The following is a 15500-nucleotide window of genomic DNA, read 5'->3' as shown; positions in this document are numbered from 1 at the left end:
AACAGCGACCTCCACGTGTCGGTGTGATGTCATTTGTAAACACAGTGACGTAATTTGTTATTTCCATACGCAGCAACCCTTGCCAATTTTATCTTTAGAGAATGCCACAATAATATTACATTTTTGCTTGTTATGATTAGATTTTGATTAAAGAGGATTAAAAAAATATAATTTTTTGCAGTTTTGTTAATTTTATTGTTAAACAGTGACTAAATATTTCATCAAATTAAAATATTACAATTATATGCAATACGGACCTCCAGTGGCCTAAATCGGTAACACACAGTTTCCCACAGTAGCTCTACCCCTCGCTAGCAGCTAGCATAGCATAGGAAGCGTTCGTATCCACAACTCAACCGGTGGTGTACTGTAGTAGCAGAGGCGGCGGTGTATATGTGAAGGTCATCGGGGACATCTAGCTCTGCTAAGAATGTGCGGTAGGGCCTGCTGCCTGCTTGGATAGTGATCTTCTTATTTTGGCAGCCCAGTAAGTAGAGTAAGGTAAGTAAACCTTGCTGTGTATGTGGTGGTGGAGGATTGATAATACCGACATAAACCATACCAGGCACTTAGCTTATTTTATTACTTATTTTATTACCGGTACGATACGAACGTGACCGACAAGTCTGTCTAATTCCGCGAAAAACTTCTCATTTATAATGATGACATTTGCTGGGTCAGTTTGAAGCGAAAAACTGACCCAGCAAATGTCATCATTATAAATGAGAAATTTTTCGCGGAATTAGACAGACAGACTTGTCGGTCAAGATACGAACGAGCGACGAGTGTGGTGCAGTGTGGATTTCACGACGAGGTTTTTACTTGGACAGCTGGCAACAACCTACACACAGCACAGGACCGAGGATGAGATGAGCACTGGTTGAGCAAAGCTGTTGGCATTGTTGCTGTGTGCTGTGCAATGTTACAGCAGTACTAACTATACAATTTCAATTTCAATTTATTTAATCAATTCCACCAAGAATAACAAATTACAAAATTCTAACATTGGGCAAAAAGACAAAAATCAATGATTTGACAATCATGACAAATAGCTGATAAGATAACATATTTATAAGATAACATATTTATACATCATACACAGCCCAGTCGCTGTATAAATAGCTGTGCGAAGCACAGCGTCTGGTCGGGCTACAGCAGTACGTAAACGTAGATTAAGGCTTGGTCACAAATGCCTTAAAAAAACTGCTCCGAATGTCAAAAGAATGATTTTTAGAGTTCGTGAGATCTTCTGTAAGAAGACTGTGTGAAACCAGTGTTGTGTAGATCTAGACCTTTCGTAAATTAAACCATTCAAAAGCTTGCAGCCTGGGGGTTGTTTCATCAATTTAGTCAGTGCTGACAAGTTGCCAGTCACTGACAATATCCATAATAACAGTCAGTGACCAGAGCATCTCAGCCAATCAAAAGCAAGGATTTTGCTGAAATTGTCAGTGACTGACAACTTGTCAGCGCTGACTAAATGGATGAAACACCCCCCAGGTCGATGGTGTTGTCCAACTCTTAAGATTTTGGTAGTTTTCGTATAATCCTAAGTTCGCGAGACAATTTCAGATTTAAAAGTCTCAAATTTGTGAGATTTCATCATAAGAATTAACACCTTTGCCATGTTGTTAGAAAGAAAAATCCATCTCCATGGAGGAGTCTTTTATTTGTTTTTTTTTTTATTTATTTTTTTACTTTATCACTTATTAGCTCTTCTCCGTAGAGGAGGGGATTCCGTGAAGCCAGACGCAGTCTCCGCGGAACAGACATGTATCCCCGATGACCAGATACAGACCGATCTTTTGGTCAACCATGTTGCATTTGTACACAGAAGACTCTATGGGGTGTTCGCAAGAGAGCCTTACGAATGGAGATTCATACAGTGTTCATCACTTCATACACAGTATACGAATGTCTCATACTCATAGTTATACTCAGAAACAGCTGGAAGTTGACATGTGGCCTTGGCAGCTCAGATATAATGTGTTTTAATGTGGCATTGTGTTTATCTACTCACAGAAAAAAACAATAGTGGTCTCAAACATGTTTTAAATCACCCTTTGAATGGCATTTCAAATCGGCGCTTCAAAATGGGTTTGAAAATGTGGTTGCGTTTACTGCCTGAGAAGGCCTCAAGTGCGCTTAGGATCATGATTCTGCCTCATTTTTGTTTTTGCTTTTTTTCTTTTTTAGATAAACATACCCAATTCTTCTGTACATGTGATCTCATTGATAATTGTCCCCTTTAACCTTTAACCCCTGAACAGGTTCCTTCTTCCACCATGGAGCAGAGTGAAACAGGGCCTGCTAAAAATATTGCTGACTGTACACCTTGTGAGGCAAGTCCAGCTAGCTCCCTGGTCGATGCTATCCTACAGAAATATGGCAGCATGGTGTCGGGTAAACATAACCTGGGAAACGTTCAGGTGTTCTTCAGTGCACCAGCCAAGAAAAATTCAGAAGGTAAAGATGATGAAAATAGATTAACACTCTTAACAGGTTTAAAAGAGAATGAGAAGAATACAGCTTGTAACTTAGATTTCTTGTCTTGCTGTCCTTTCATGCCATCTCATGTCACCAGCATCACAAAGCCAACAAAAAGGCACACACAAACTTTTTTGTTGGTGTTTGTGATGCAAGGACATATATTGTTCTTGTAATATTGTATGCATCAACTTCAAATCAAGAAATAGAAAATCAAGGGGAAAACAAAAATAACTGACTTCGCAGAAAAATCATTAAACTTTTGAAATGCCTGAGATGATGAATACTTGGGTTTATTCAATGCGATTCAAATGACAAGTTCAAGTTTAAATATATGTGTGTCATTTATTGATAAGAGTTAACAAAATGTTAGCAAAGATTGGGAGTAATGTACCATAGCCTCACTCAATCACATACCAAAACATTTGTATACTGGTATTTGTGACAAAGATTATCAGGGAGCACCATTCAGTCAGGTAGCCTTTCATGACTGTAGGCAGCTGATTTGATTGATATTCCTGAAACTGTGATGTGTGAACTTGAACTGAAAGAAATGTGCAGCATATAACAATGGGGAGTCAATTTCTAAAAAATACATCATGTTTCTAAACAAGACATCATCACCACTGTCATGCCACAAAGACAAAAAGGAAAGGAAGGTGTGTTCCATCGTTTCAGACCTACATGTTCGGCTTGTTCAAAGGAACCCTGTTCTGTGTCTCAGAGGATTTCTTTGATCCTCAACGTAGAATATAAAATTTGAAATAGTCGACCGTGACGACGAGATCATTTAGTTGTTTTTTTTTTTTCCCCTAACACCAATATTTAGATTGTTTCCTTTTAATACAGGATTACCTTGATCAGGATAAGGGTTAGGGACAGGGGAAGGGTCTAGGGTAATTGCCCTAGACCCCAGGATTACATCAGCATCACAATGGCTTCCTCTTGAACTTTCTTAGAGTTTGTGACATACTCTTTAATCCATCTCCCTCCCTCATGCAGAACTTGTAGCAGAAACACCATTCTTGAAGCTGCCGAGTATCATGGTCCTTCATCGTTGCAATGTCTGCTCGGCCGGGGAAGAGGACAAGCTCACGCAGCTCTGTGCCAATGTGCAGGAACTTGACCTGGCCGAAAACTCCCTGAGTAGCTGGGAGGAGGTGTGTTGAAAAAGAAAACAGGTTTTCTCAAACAAAGAGAACTTTCATATTATATTGATAATTTATAGCTGGCACTGTCTACACTGTACATGCAAACACTTTGACAAGTTCTGTTGGCAGGTTCGAGTTGTGTGGAATATTTTTCACGCAATACTTCTGTGACTTCTTAAAAGACATTTAATCAATTTTAAATGTCCTTAACACACAGGCTGCCATAGACTTATGACAGAAATCAACTAGATAACCAATTTGAACTCTTCATAAAACAGGGCCCAGATAGGACATCAGTGGTTACTGTAAGACACTCTCAAAGGGAAGGAAAAAAACAAACAAACAAACAAACAAAAATTGTAGAAACCATGCTATACCATAACATGCATCACTATTATACTGCAACCCAAGAATACATGCCAAAGTTGCAAGTATGCATATAACTTAACCCTAAAAGGGCCAGGGGGGGATCCGCCCCCCCTCGACGTCCGCCCCCCCCTCGACGTTTCGCGCTATAATTCTGTAACGCGAGAAGGCCTCATCGCGAGGGTTCTTGACTTTCTTCGTTCAAGTCTCGCGCAACTTTTGAGACCAAATTTGCAACGTCCGCGCATACTTTTGCGAAGCCACGCCCATTTTTGTAACAGAATGTCGCTCCAAAACGGGCACAATTTTGTGATTTTGTGTACATTTCCTATGGAAAACAGTGCTCTGTCATGAAAGGCATAAAAACCTGATTATTTTTACAATTAATCACTTTCATTGATTAATTTTGTGCTAATTATGGTAGAAAAGTGGTCAGTGACAATTTCCAATGAAAAAACAAAGAAAAAACAAAAGTTGAAAAACAAAGAAATACATAAGAAATTCTGAAAACAATAAAATACATAAGAATTGAAATGAGTTTTGGAAGTTTTTGTGATGTACAATTGTTGAATATGCTAAAACAGATTTACAGATCAAAAATTAGACTCTCAATGCTTGTAATTAAGCTAAAATATCACCTTGAGCTTAATTTGCATAATTAATTAATTAAAATTAGAAATTGATTGTTTCAAAAAATCTTATAACACAATCTTGTAGATTATGATGTGGGTCTCACGCATGCAAAATTTCATCGCGATCGCACCACCGATGGCCGAGATCTCGGGGGGGGGGGGCGGAATCCGCGCCCCCCCCCCCCCCCCCCCCCCCCCCCCCCCCCCCCCCCCCCCCCCCCCGGTCTGAGCATAGCCAAAAAGCCCGGCCCCTTTAGGGTTAATATGCATAAAGTCTGTAGGGATGTGATTCTTGTACATTCTCAGAGTTAAGATTCCATACCAGTTCTTTTGTTAACATAGGACAACCTCAGATAACATTTTATAGGGAAGAGTTGAAGCAACCAAGAAAGACTGCTACTAAACTATATTAGAGTGCTCCCATGTTGTTATGGTGACAGCTATGTATGTAGCACATCAGTAGAGAGCATGTAAGAAAGGTCAGGTACTGATAATAATAATAATAAAAAAAAAAAATGATGCATAAATGTTCACCAATGTCCATGAAAATATTTTGATAAAGAGTAAGATATTGCCCAGTATTTAGTGAAGACACTTATAAAAGGAGTGACAATATTATGTTTTACCACTATACATGAACAAAGAACCAGCGCCTTTACCTGTTACGTAATAATTGCACCCCTTAGGTCATGACCATCACGAGCAAGGTGCCAGATCTGGTCCACCTAAACCTCAGCTTCAATCCTCTACACCAAGCTCCGCCCCCACCTCTGCATGTTGGCCAGAACTCGATGGAGCCCATTTGCAGGCTGGTGCTAAACAGCTGCCATGTTTCGTGGGAAACCGTCCACAGACTTATGACCTTTCTACCTAGGTGAGTAATTACATTCTGTTTGAAGTAAATTGCCAGTGGCTTTTCCACTCTAGATATACGAAAAAAGAAAAAAAAATGGTGCAGTGGTGGTCCCCTTCCTGGTCTGTTTTTAATTTTCCCATATCCTTCTCTTTTTACACCATAAGTCTCAGGTCATGGAGTAAGACATTGTAAATTTTAATAACCAAACAGCAAAAAACAACTGGTACAGTTCAACTGAAGTGGGCAATCAACTAGGGTGCCTTAGCTTACTTTATACACGATTATTTGATGTCCTTCCATTAACATTGTAATGAAGTTAATTGATCTTAACCAGAGACTGACAATCCTCTGCAGAAATTAAAGATAATCTCAATTTCTTTCTATCCCTTACAGCAAATGGGTTGAATCAACCCCCTCTCGCTTGACATTTTCCGCGACTATTCTGCCTCGTGAATTTTTTTAACCACGCCATTCACAGACTTTTTATATTCAAGTCGCGCACATCTTACGACACCATTTTTGTGAAAATCGGACATAGCGTTACGACGCTGCACGACCTTTTATACATGCTTGTCAGACCAAAAATGGCTTAAAAACGTGATTTTGTGTACAAAGTCTATGCAAATGGAGTTTTTTCACCTTATTCAAACAAAAACGTATGATTATTTTCACTTTCAAGAGCTGAAATCAATTAATTTCAGCATAATGCTTTAAAAAGGTTATGTAATAAATTTAGTTTAAAAAAAAAAAGGATAAAAAAAAACCCCAAAAGGTTAAAAAGCAGAGAAATACATAAGAAATTCATAAAACAATAGAATACATAAGAAATTAATTTTGATACCGAATTTTTTTTTCAAGTACATTGTTAGCAATGCCACAAAGAATAATGTCACCAAAAATTAGGATGCCATTAGCTTTATTTTCTGAATTAGAGCAAAATTTATGATTTCACACATATTAATTAATATAAAATATAGAAAGTGAAAAGGGGGGGGGGGTTGAATCAACCCTTCTCCGGCCACAGAACAGGCCAAAAAGCCCGGCCTGGTTAGGGTTAGAGTGTTTCAAAATGGTGCTTAACCCTTTTAATCACTGTTACCTAGGATAATCATAATAATGGAACATTTCGACCAGCCAGTAAGATCTGAGAGAGGTGAAAATAACCTTATCAGTGTTATTCTATTTCCTGTAAAAGCTTGGAGGAGTTGCATCTTAGCCTGAACAACTACACAATAGTGGGCGTCCCTCCAAACTGCCACCCCAAGCTGAAGCTTCTGCATTTCAACAGTAATCGGGTTGAAGACTGGAAGGAAATTGAAAAACTAGGCGTGGCCTTTCCCTCACTGGAGACTCTGGTCCTGATGGAGAACCCCATCAGGACACTGCAGGACTGTGACCCCACCCGGTTCCCACGGCTACGGATGTTGTGCCTGAGCAAGACACTGCTGGACTCCTGGGAAGAGGTGGAGAAGCTGGACCACTTCCCGGAGCTGAAAGAGGTCCTCCTGCACAGCATTCCTCTCTTGGCCATCGCCGCGGCAACGAAGGAGCCCAAGAAGAAGGAAAAGGAGATGAGGCAGATGGTGGTGGCACGCCTCCACAAAGTGGTCTCTCTCAACCGCAGTGCCGTCACGGAGAAGGAGAGAGAGGAGGCGGAGAGGATGTTTGTGCGCAAGTACTACGAGAGCGACAGCGAAGATAATCCGCAGAGGTGAGAAGCAGTGTGAGCGTAGTCATGCCCAAAGTACAAATTTAGCAGCACTCTTGAGTAATGGCTTCTTGCCTTTGTCAATGTCACATGTGACTGTACTACATGAACGGCAAAGATCAGAATTTGTGCAGCTGAACTCAGCAGACAACGGTTACTCAACATTGCTGTAAGCAGTGAATGGCACAGATCACAAAAAGTCCAAATAATAATTTTTATATGAATGCTACTAACGTATATAAATACTAACATTTGTACCCATGTTCGTACCAAGCAATGGAAGGCATAATCAGTGTCATACCATATAAGATATCTAATACATCCATTATGCTCTAAGACAGCAGGTATGACATTTATTTCAAGGGTTGACTTCAAAATCTGATCCATGCTGTACAGTACTTTTATAATATCCCCTGTTTACTTTGGAATCCCAACATTTTGGAAGTCTTTTTAATGGAGGCTATATTGTAGGAATCCATCTGGATGAGTTGCAAGGAAGATGCATTGGCATTAAATGGGTATATTTAACTAGGCCGGGCTATTTAGGTAGATCATAGAGCCGGATCTCGGCCGTCAATAGCGCAATCGCGATGAAAATTGGCACACACATTGCCTATGACATAATCTAAAGTACCACGAAGTTACATTTAAAAAGAAAAATCATCATTTATGCTAAATTATGCTAATTTATGCATAATGATGCATGAAATCAGACAATTTGGTGTAAATTGCTACATAAAGCTCAAAATGGGTACATTTTTTGTGTAAATATTCTTTTTAGTGTCCTGAGCAAATATTAAAAAAAAAAATTGTGCCATCAGAAAAAATTTCTTAAGTATTTTATTGTTTTTTGAATTTCTTATGTTTTTCTTTGTATTTTCAACTTTATGTTTTTCATTGTTTTGTCAATGACACTTGTCTGCGACATTGTTCCGAATAAGAAAATAGATTATGTTATTAATTGATTTTAATCAATAAGACCCCCAAATAATCATGCTTTTATGAAATTTGCTTGTAAGCACACTTTGCATTGAAATTGTACATGAATTCACGTTTTTCAGCAATTTTTCCGCGACTTCGTAACCGCGCAACCGGGCATCGCAAATTTGGTGTCAAAGGATGCGGGAGACTCGAAAGAAAAAAATTATGAAATGTCACGGCGATACTAGTAGCTTTTCGCGTTAGCGATACATCGCGCGGAACGTCGAGGGGCAAATTTCATAAAAGCATGATTATTTTTGGGTTTTATTGATAAAAATCAATTAATAGCATATTTTCTTATTCGGAACAATGTCGGGAACAAATTTCATTGAAAAAAACAATGAAAAACATAAAGTCAAAAAAGCAAGGAAATACATAAGAAATTAAAAAACAATGAAATACTTAAGAAATTTTTCCTGATGGAACAATTTTTTTTCTCTTACATTTGCTAAGGACACTAAAAAGAATATTTACACGAAAAATGTGCCTGTTTTGGGCGTTATTTTGTGATTTATACCAAATTGTCTGATTTCATGCATCATTATGCATAATTAGCATAATTTAGCATAGGTGACAATTTCTTTTTTAAATTAACTTGATGGTACTTTAGATTACGTCATAGGCAATGTGTGTGCCGATTTTCGTCGTTATCGTGCGGTTGGCGGCTGAGATCTGGGGGGGGGGGGGCTCGGAGAATGTCTTTATGTCATCGGGAATGTCTTTAAATCCTCAAGGATGCAAAACTTGCATCATCCAAAGTTTCATATTCAGCTCCCTTGAAACCATGTTAATACTTTCGTATTTGTTTCCATTTTTCTACCATTCAAAAGGATATGTATAGGAATTTCAGATCTTAGCTGCCATTTTGGCAGCTATCTTGAATATCTCAAAACCCTCGAGGATGCAAGAGTTACGTCATCAAGATTCAGATTCAGCATCCTTTAAATAAGATAAAACCATAAAAAAAAAAAAAAAAAAAAGTTGAGTGGACGGTAAAATGAGGTTTGTCTCTCAGCCCCAAGACTACTCCTTCTTTATGCCTTTCCTGTCTTCAGGTATGAAGAACTTCTGTCCAAGCACGGTACGCCCCAGGTACTGGCCAACGTTGACCTCAGGCCCAAGGTCAAGTTCAACTGCAAAATCTTGCACGATGAGAAGACATTGGATTATGTTGTGGACACAAGGCAAAATGTCAGTCAGCTGAAGAAAGAGATTGCGGCCATTGTAGAGCTGCCGCTGGCCAAGTTCAGGCTTTTCCACCTGGCGAACGAGCCTGAGCTGACATTAAACTCAGAACTGAGATTCCCGAACAGGAAGATTTACTCGTATCGCGTCGACGAAGGGGACATTTTCGAGGTCGTGCGCAGGGTGTGAGCTGGTCCAGCGTGGTAGCGGCTGTCCTACTTTTGGTTTTCAGAACAAGTAGACTGACAGCTTCGCATTGCGAGTCGTAGGGTCAACGTAGGGTCAACTTTTAGAAGTATGAAAATGAATGATAATGGTGTGTCACCTCTGAATAGGTATCTAGGCTATTCTGCCTCCCCATGTCATCGCAGAAGCTTTCTCCCAATACCCAGTCTTAGATTAGCAGTATTTTGTGTGTGTTTAGTTGTTCTTTTTTATCTCAGAGCGGAGGGAATAAAGTGTGGAAATGTCACTGATCTCTAGAGAAAAATATCTGGATATCTCATTAGCCCGTTCACACTGTAAGAACAGTAAAAGCTGTGCCGCCATATTACCGTGCGCACTCTTATGCAGACGTCTATGCATTTTCCAGCAGCGATTGTCACCAAGATCATGCGATGCTGTGAGCTCTGTACACAAGTGTAGGGGCTATGATGGTGGCATGGTGGCTTCAAAGCGATTGGCCAATGAGATATCCAGATACTTCCCATAGAGATCAGTGGGGGAAAGCTGGTACACCTCATGAAGAGAACCCACCTCCCAGGAATGAAGGCAGCAATATTTTTACCATGGCGGAGAAATGAAAAGAAGAAGAAGAAGAAGAAGAAGAAGAAGAAAAAAAAAGAGAAATATCCCAAATTGCTTTCAACAAATACAGTCATAATGATGTAAATATGCAATTGATTTTATATTGGAGATGTGTCTTGTCCGTGTAATTTTTCCAAAGAGTCCATGAGTGTGAAATGTTAGAAGGCATGAAAAATGTGGTCAAATGCGGTCAGAAATATAATTCTGTGAAGATATTTGGCTGCAACCAAAGGTAAATCATGTAAACAGGCTTTTGAATAACATTACCTCTTGTGCTTATACTTCAAATTTATGCAAGTACCAGGTACTTGCATAAATTTGAAGTATAAGCACACTGTCTCAATTAATTGCCTTTATTCATTTGCAAGTGATTCCATTCAGTATGTTGAACAAATTGTAAGTAGAATATCATATTATCATTTGTATGAGCTTGGCATAAAATGTGCCCTTCTGCTATATCCCCCCCCCCCCTAGTTCCGCTGGCCATGACTACTACCACTACTTTGCGACAATGATGATGACGATGACAACTACTACCACCATTACTACCACTTGGCTGTCATTTCTTCTCTGTAGATTTTCGTCAGCAATATTTCATTTCCCCTCCCCCCCCCCCCCCCCAAAAAAAGTCTTGTTGCCATCATTGTTTGTGTGTGAAAATATGGATGTTTCTGTGCCTTCTTTTATATTTACACGTGAGTTGAACTACTCACCATTGAGAACTGAGAGGTGTATTAGATTGTAAATTGCACAGGTACTTAGACAATGAATTTACAAGAAGATTGAAGTTTATCTAAATTTGTTCATCCAAAAGGGGGAAAATACTTGCCATTTTATGTTGACTTCACATGCATTTTCTATTCGATATGGCATGAAAGACAACCAGGGAACACATAACCTTCTTGCAGACAAGTTGTATATAAAGCAACTTTTTATTAGAAAAGTTAAATGCTGTCAAATAATGTTCTCATATTTTACAAGCTGCAACATGTAATGAATACTGGTATTGAAATAGACTGCAGCAAATGTATTCGTGTTGATTTATGATGTATCATATTTTCAAATTGCATTTTATATTGATGAACCACTGACTTACTTCACAGACAATTTTGTTTTAATGAATTTGATGTAAAGCAGTTTGGTATCTTTCAGATTGCAAAATTGTGTGTACAATGTGAATGGTCAAAGGTCAATGACCAAATGTGACTGGGCATCACAAAACGAACAAAAAGTCGCATGCACCAATTTTAAGGGTTGACCAAATCAATCTTTAGTTTTTTTTTGGATATTTTCTGGTAGAGCAATTCTTCTACACACACCTAGAATTTGAAATCATAAAACAAATGGGAAAGTGTTTTTTTTTTGTTTTGTTTTTTTAGTTTTTCTAGAACAAAGTTTTATGGAATTGTGTGATTAGGTATAACTTACAGGTCACTTTTCATTTTAGAAACCCTTTACACACGCTTCACTTTCAACTTTACTAAGTTTGGAAAGGATGCTTAAATGTTGGTATTAGTCATGATTAAAATGTGCTTCTGGTATTGAGTGTGCGCCAAATTTCAGCTTAAACTGATGATCTCTTCATTGTGGTTGCTGTAGGGTTTTACATCCTGTTCTTTGTTCCATTGGTTGCACAGTGCACAGCTTGGTAAGATTAAGTACTTGAATAGACCATGAACTTCATAGCCTCTTTTCTCAGTAAACCTTTGCCAAAGTGTGTACTCTCTGTCCACTATTTAGATAGAGTCAAAAGGAGCCTGAGCTTTTGATCCTAGCAGAATCTTCATCAGAGGCAAAATGATTACCATGTAGGGAAAACAATCATATGGACTACACACAGCCATCACAGTCTGAGGAGGGCTAGGGACACAGAACAATGAAAACAAAAGGGGTAGGTTAGATCAAAAGCTCAGGCCCCTTCCGAGTTCATTTTAGTGTATTGACTCCTCATTGGATCTTAAAAGCAGTTTTCAGTAGCCCCCCCCCCCCCCCACTACTACTTGGGTGCGTTAGGAAAGTCCGAGTTATACATCATTTTAAAGTTTAGAGTCTGCTCTTTCAGAATCTGCCTTACCTAAAAATCAATGTCTGGTGACTTTTTGGTGGTTTTGTGATGCAGGGTCGAATCACAAATACTGAAGTCGCAGTTAGACAGAATGTCTACAGGACTGTTTGCTATCTTTTCCAGTGATGACTTGTCCCATAAAGAAACCAGGGGTCTATTTTGTGGAAGTCTTATGTGAGACTTTTTGCTCATAAGACACACTTATGGGGGACTTCATGAAATGGATTTGAAAATCTCTCATAGCTACCACATACAGGTGTATGGGCAACTTGCCATTCTGAGACCTATGTAAAGACTTTTATGAGACGACTTCATGAAACGAACCCCAGGAAATGATGCTGAAGGAAGTGCCTTGCCTAGGGGCACTACGACTACACCAAGGGACTTGAACCCGGAACATTGTGATTAAATACTGGTATAGAAATGACGCACAGGTCTGAGTGCGTCAGTTGGAATTGTGTGCATAAGGTAACTATGGAATGCTTAACCCACGAGGCGAAGCCAAGTGGGTTTAGGCTAAATTCCATAGTTACCGCATGCACACTATATTCCGACTGACGCACGAAAAGACATGTGCGTCATCTGTTTTATAGAATGGGTAATTTTCTTGCCAAAACCCCATTTTTCTATCATGTTACCCGATGACAAATTTACTGGATGTATTTCCTTTTGGCTTGCCATAGACGAGAGCCCGAAAACCATGCATCAGTTTTTACTGGACGCATGGTTAACCGTGCATCAGTAAAAACTGATGCATGGTTGTTTTAGCTAATAGGCGTCTCGTACTGAGTGCGGGGAACGCTTGCTTAATGCGTGAAAAACTGATGCATGGTTGTTTTAGCCAATAGGCGTCTCGTACTGAGTGCGCGAACGCTTGCTTAATGCGCGAATCTTTGTTACAAGTGCGCATACTCTTGCTACAAATGCGCGATAACATGTTTACCACTGTGACTCAGCGTGCGGCCAGTATAAATAAACTCATAGCTCTCGACCAATGAGATCACAGGATTCTCGCTACCCATTCTATAATAGTGTATAGTGTTTTCGACTGAGCCACAATAGCTCCTCAACCCGTTGAGGACGAGTCCTGAGAATACTCGGGCAAGTGTCTATGGGAAATGCGTTGTAGCAAAATCAAACCGTCTTCAATGGGGTAAGTACCGGTAGTAATAGTAGACTAATCATGATGCTCTATAGAGCGTTGAGCTATTGCCATGTAGTAAAAAAAGATGGATGCCACGTGAAATTCAAATATTAATTGTCAGTATTAGGAATGTGATTTACTGTATAAGCTGTTATTTTCATTGGGCCAGCTACGTATGAGGAGGTCACAGACATTTTTCGCGAGATGTCGTTTTTGCAAATTTAAACCGAGGCAATCGCAAGTGCACTATATACCTTAAGTGCATGGTGGCATTTTTGTGTGTTATCCAACAGTACCCCGCAAAATTCACGACAATCAAATCCTTGCAAAATTAACAGCTCATACAGTAATCTGTCTCTCAGGAAAAATGAAAATTAGGCATGATTGACTCTTTGTGATACTTAGGGCTTGTAAAAATGCCATTATGGAGAGTAGGTAATTAAAAGGGCATTCCTTACGTTTTGTGCTGCATTTTTCTTTATCAATCTGTCCACTCAATTACTATTGTGATGTTCCCGCCGAGCAATGGACATGAAGTGTACAAATTTTGCCTTTGTAGGCAATTAATGACTCGTGGATAGCTTGTGTATCACATTGCTCCCAAGGGTGAACTACATGCTCAACATGTAATTTTTACCAGTGAAGGTTTGAGTTCTCCAGGGATTCAGTTTCTATCTCGCCACATTTCATACTACTGAAGGGTTTTGAATGCAATGTACTTGAAAGTGATAAAGTGATTGTGATACATTCATGTATATATTTGCCAGTGATCATAACAAGTGCCAAGATGGATAGAAAAATAGGCAGGGCCTTCTATTTTCTATTGTGTATCATCCCCAAGTGAACATATCTGCTTATTACATTACAGATGTGTCTGGGGCAGCGCAATGAAATTTGCAAAATATGAAGAGTTTGTTTGCAAAAACCGATAAGTCCATATTTGTCAAATGGAGATACTTGCGATTAAAGGTCAAGAAAAATAAAGGGAATAATAGAAAATTTTTGCTTCTTTTGACCATAACTTCAAAAATAATATACCTTTGTAGTGACCAATATATCATTTAAAAGGTATTATTTTGTACTTTATGACAGAGACCGTATTTCAAAATCTTCAAAAATGGACTTATCGGTTTTTGCAAACATACTCCTCATATTTTGCAAATTTCATTGCCATGAACTGCACACCTGAACTAAGACTGATGGTTGGTAGATATCCACGCTGTGCAAATTAGTTATTGTCTTTGTGTGTGTGCACTTGAAATACATGTATGTGTACATTATCATTGACCGTCATGTTTTGATAGCAGATAATCACAGTTGAACTGTGGCATGTGTGTGTATTAAATTGAATAAACGAGTCACAGATATTTAATATCACTTACTGCACTTTTAAATGAAGCACATTTGTGTCAAGTAGCTTTTTATGATGGGCCTACTGACCTTTACAATTATGTGTTTGTACATGATATGTGTGTCTGTAAGAATGCATGCATACTACAGTGTGTGTACATTGTATGCATTTCTGAGAGAATATGCCTGTGTGTGTGTGTATATGAATCTACTTCTACTGTGTGTGTACAAAATGTGTACCAATAAAGATAAAGATGTACACATACATGTACATAATGTAGGTATGTGTTTGTGTGTGCATGTTGTGCATACTACCAGTATGCTGGTCAGTGATATGTCGCAACCTGGGGGAACTCTCAATATGACTTGTCTGCCTTTTGACTTTCTAGACAGGAAGTGAAAAATTATGAACACTTTGAAGCACAGGACATGCTCTGGAGTGACCTCTGCTTACCTCATATTCACCACAAGTCCAAATATTGTAAAACCAGAAACATTCGCGGTATAAAACTTTTGCGAATCAGAGCTTTTTAAGCATTGTGAATCTTTCGCAAATCACCACTGGCATTCAATACATTGTGTAGGCAAACACGTGTGTGTGTGCATTTTGAATACTTTTGCAAATCTTGGCTCCTCACGAAAGTCGCAAAAGTTTCATGCACGCAAACATTTCTGGTTTCACAGTAATCTCTGTTTACATCATATTCACTGCAAATCCCAGTGAAGAAATCCACAGAACAAGCAAGTGAGCAAGGACAAGAAAAGATA

At 39.0% G+C, this 15500-nt stretch overlaps 1 protein-coding gene across 3 annotated transcripts; it reads left to right on the top strand.

The window, feature by feature from the left end:
- The first annotated feature begins 350 nt into the window (after positions 1-350).
- Positions 351-9774, top strand: LOC140230000 (tubulin-specific chaperone cofactor E-like protein). Of its 3 annotated transcripts, none has more exons than XM_072310201.1 (6): positions 351-501; positions 2271-2466; positions 3490-3647; positions 5323-5510; positions 6688-7203; positions 9237-9774. In XM_072310201.1, exons 2-6 carry the CDS (start codon positions 2286-2288, stop codon positions 9553-9555), a joined length of 1362 nt encoding a protein of 453 aa, XP_072166302.1. In that variant the 5' UTR covers positions 351-501; positions 2271-2285; the 3' UTR covers positions 9556-9774. The 3 variants fall into 3 exon arrangements, with proteins under 3 accessions (XP_072166302.1, XP_072166303.1, XP_072166304.1); XM_072310202.1 differs by having other exon boundaries at positions 381-487; XM_072310203.1 differs by lacking the exon at positions 351-501 and adding an exon at positions 797-930.
- The last annotated feature ends 5726 nt before the right edge of the window (positions 9775-15500 follow it).

Source organism: Diadema setosum, chromosome 6 (assembly GCF_964275005.1).
Source record: "Diadema setosum chromosome 6, eeDiaSeto1, whole genome shotgun sequence".
Taxonomy (NCBI): domain Eukaryota; kingdom Metazoa; phylum Echinodermata; class Echinoidea; order Diadematoida; family Diadematidae; genus Diadema; species Diadema setosum.
Note: the sequence above shows the minus strand (reverse complement) of the source record. Positions and strands in the feature narration are given on the sequence as shown.

Excerpts from the sequence above, each read along its gene's own strand:
- LOC140230000 (XM_072310201.1), top strand. The coding sequence starts at position 2,286 with ATGGAGCAGAGTGAAACAGGGCCTGCTAAAAATATTGCTGACTGTACA. Across the intron at positions 2,467-3,489 it reads AGCCAAGAAAAATTCAGAAG|AACTTGTAGCAGAAACACCA; the intron begins GTAAAGATGATG and ends TCCCTCATGCAG. Across the intron at positions 7,204-9,236 it reads AGCGAAGATAATCCGCAGAG|GTATGAAGAACTTCTGTCCA; the intron begins GTGAGAAGCAGT and ends TCCTGTCTTCAG.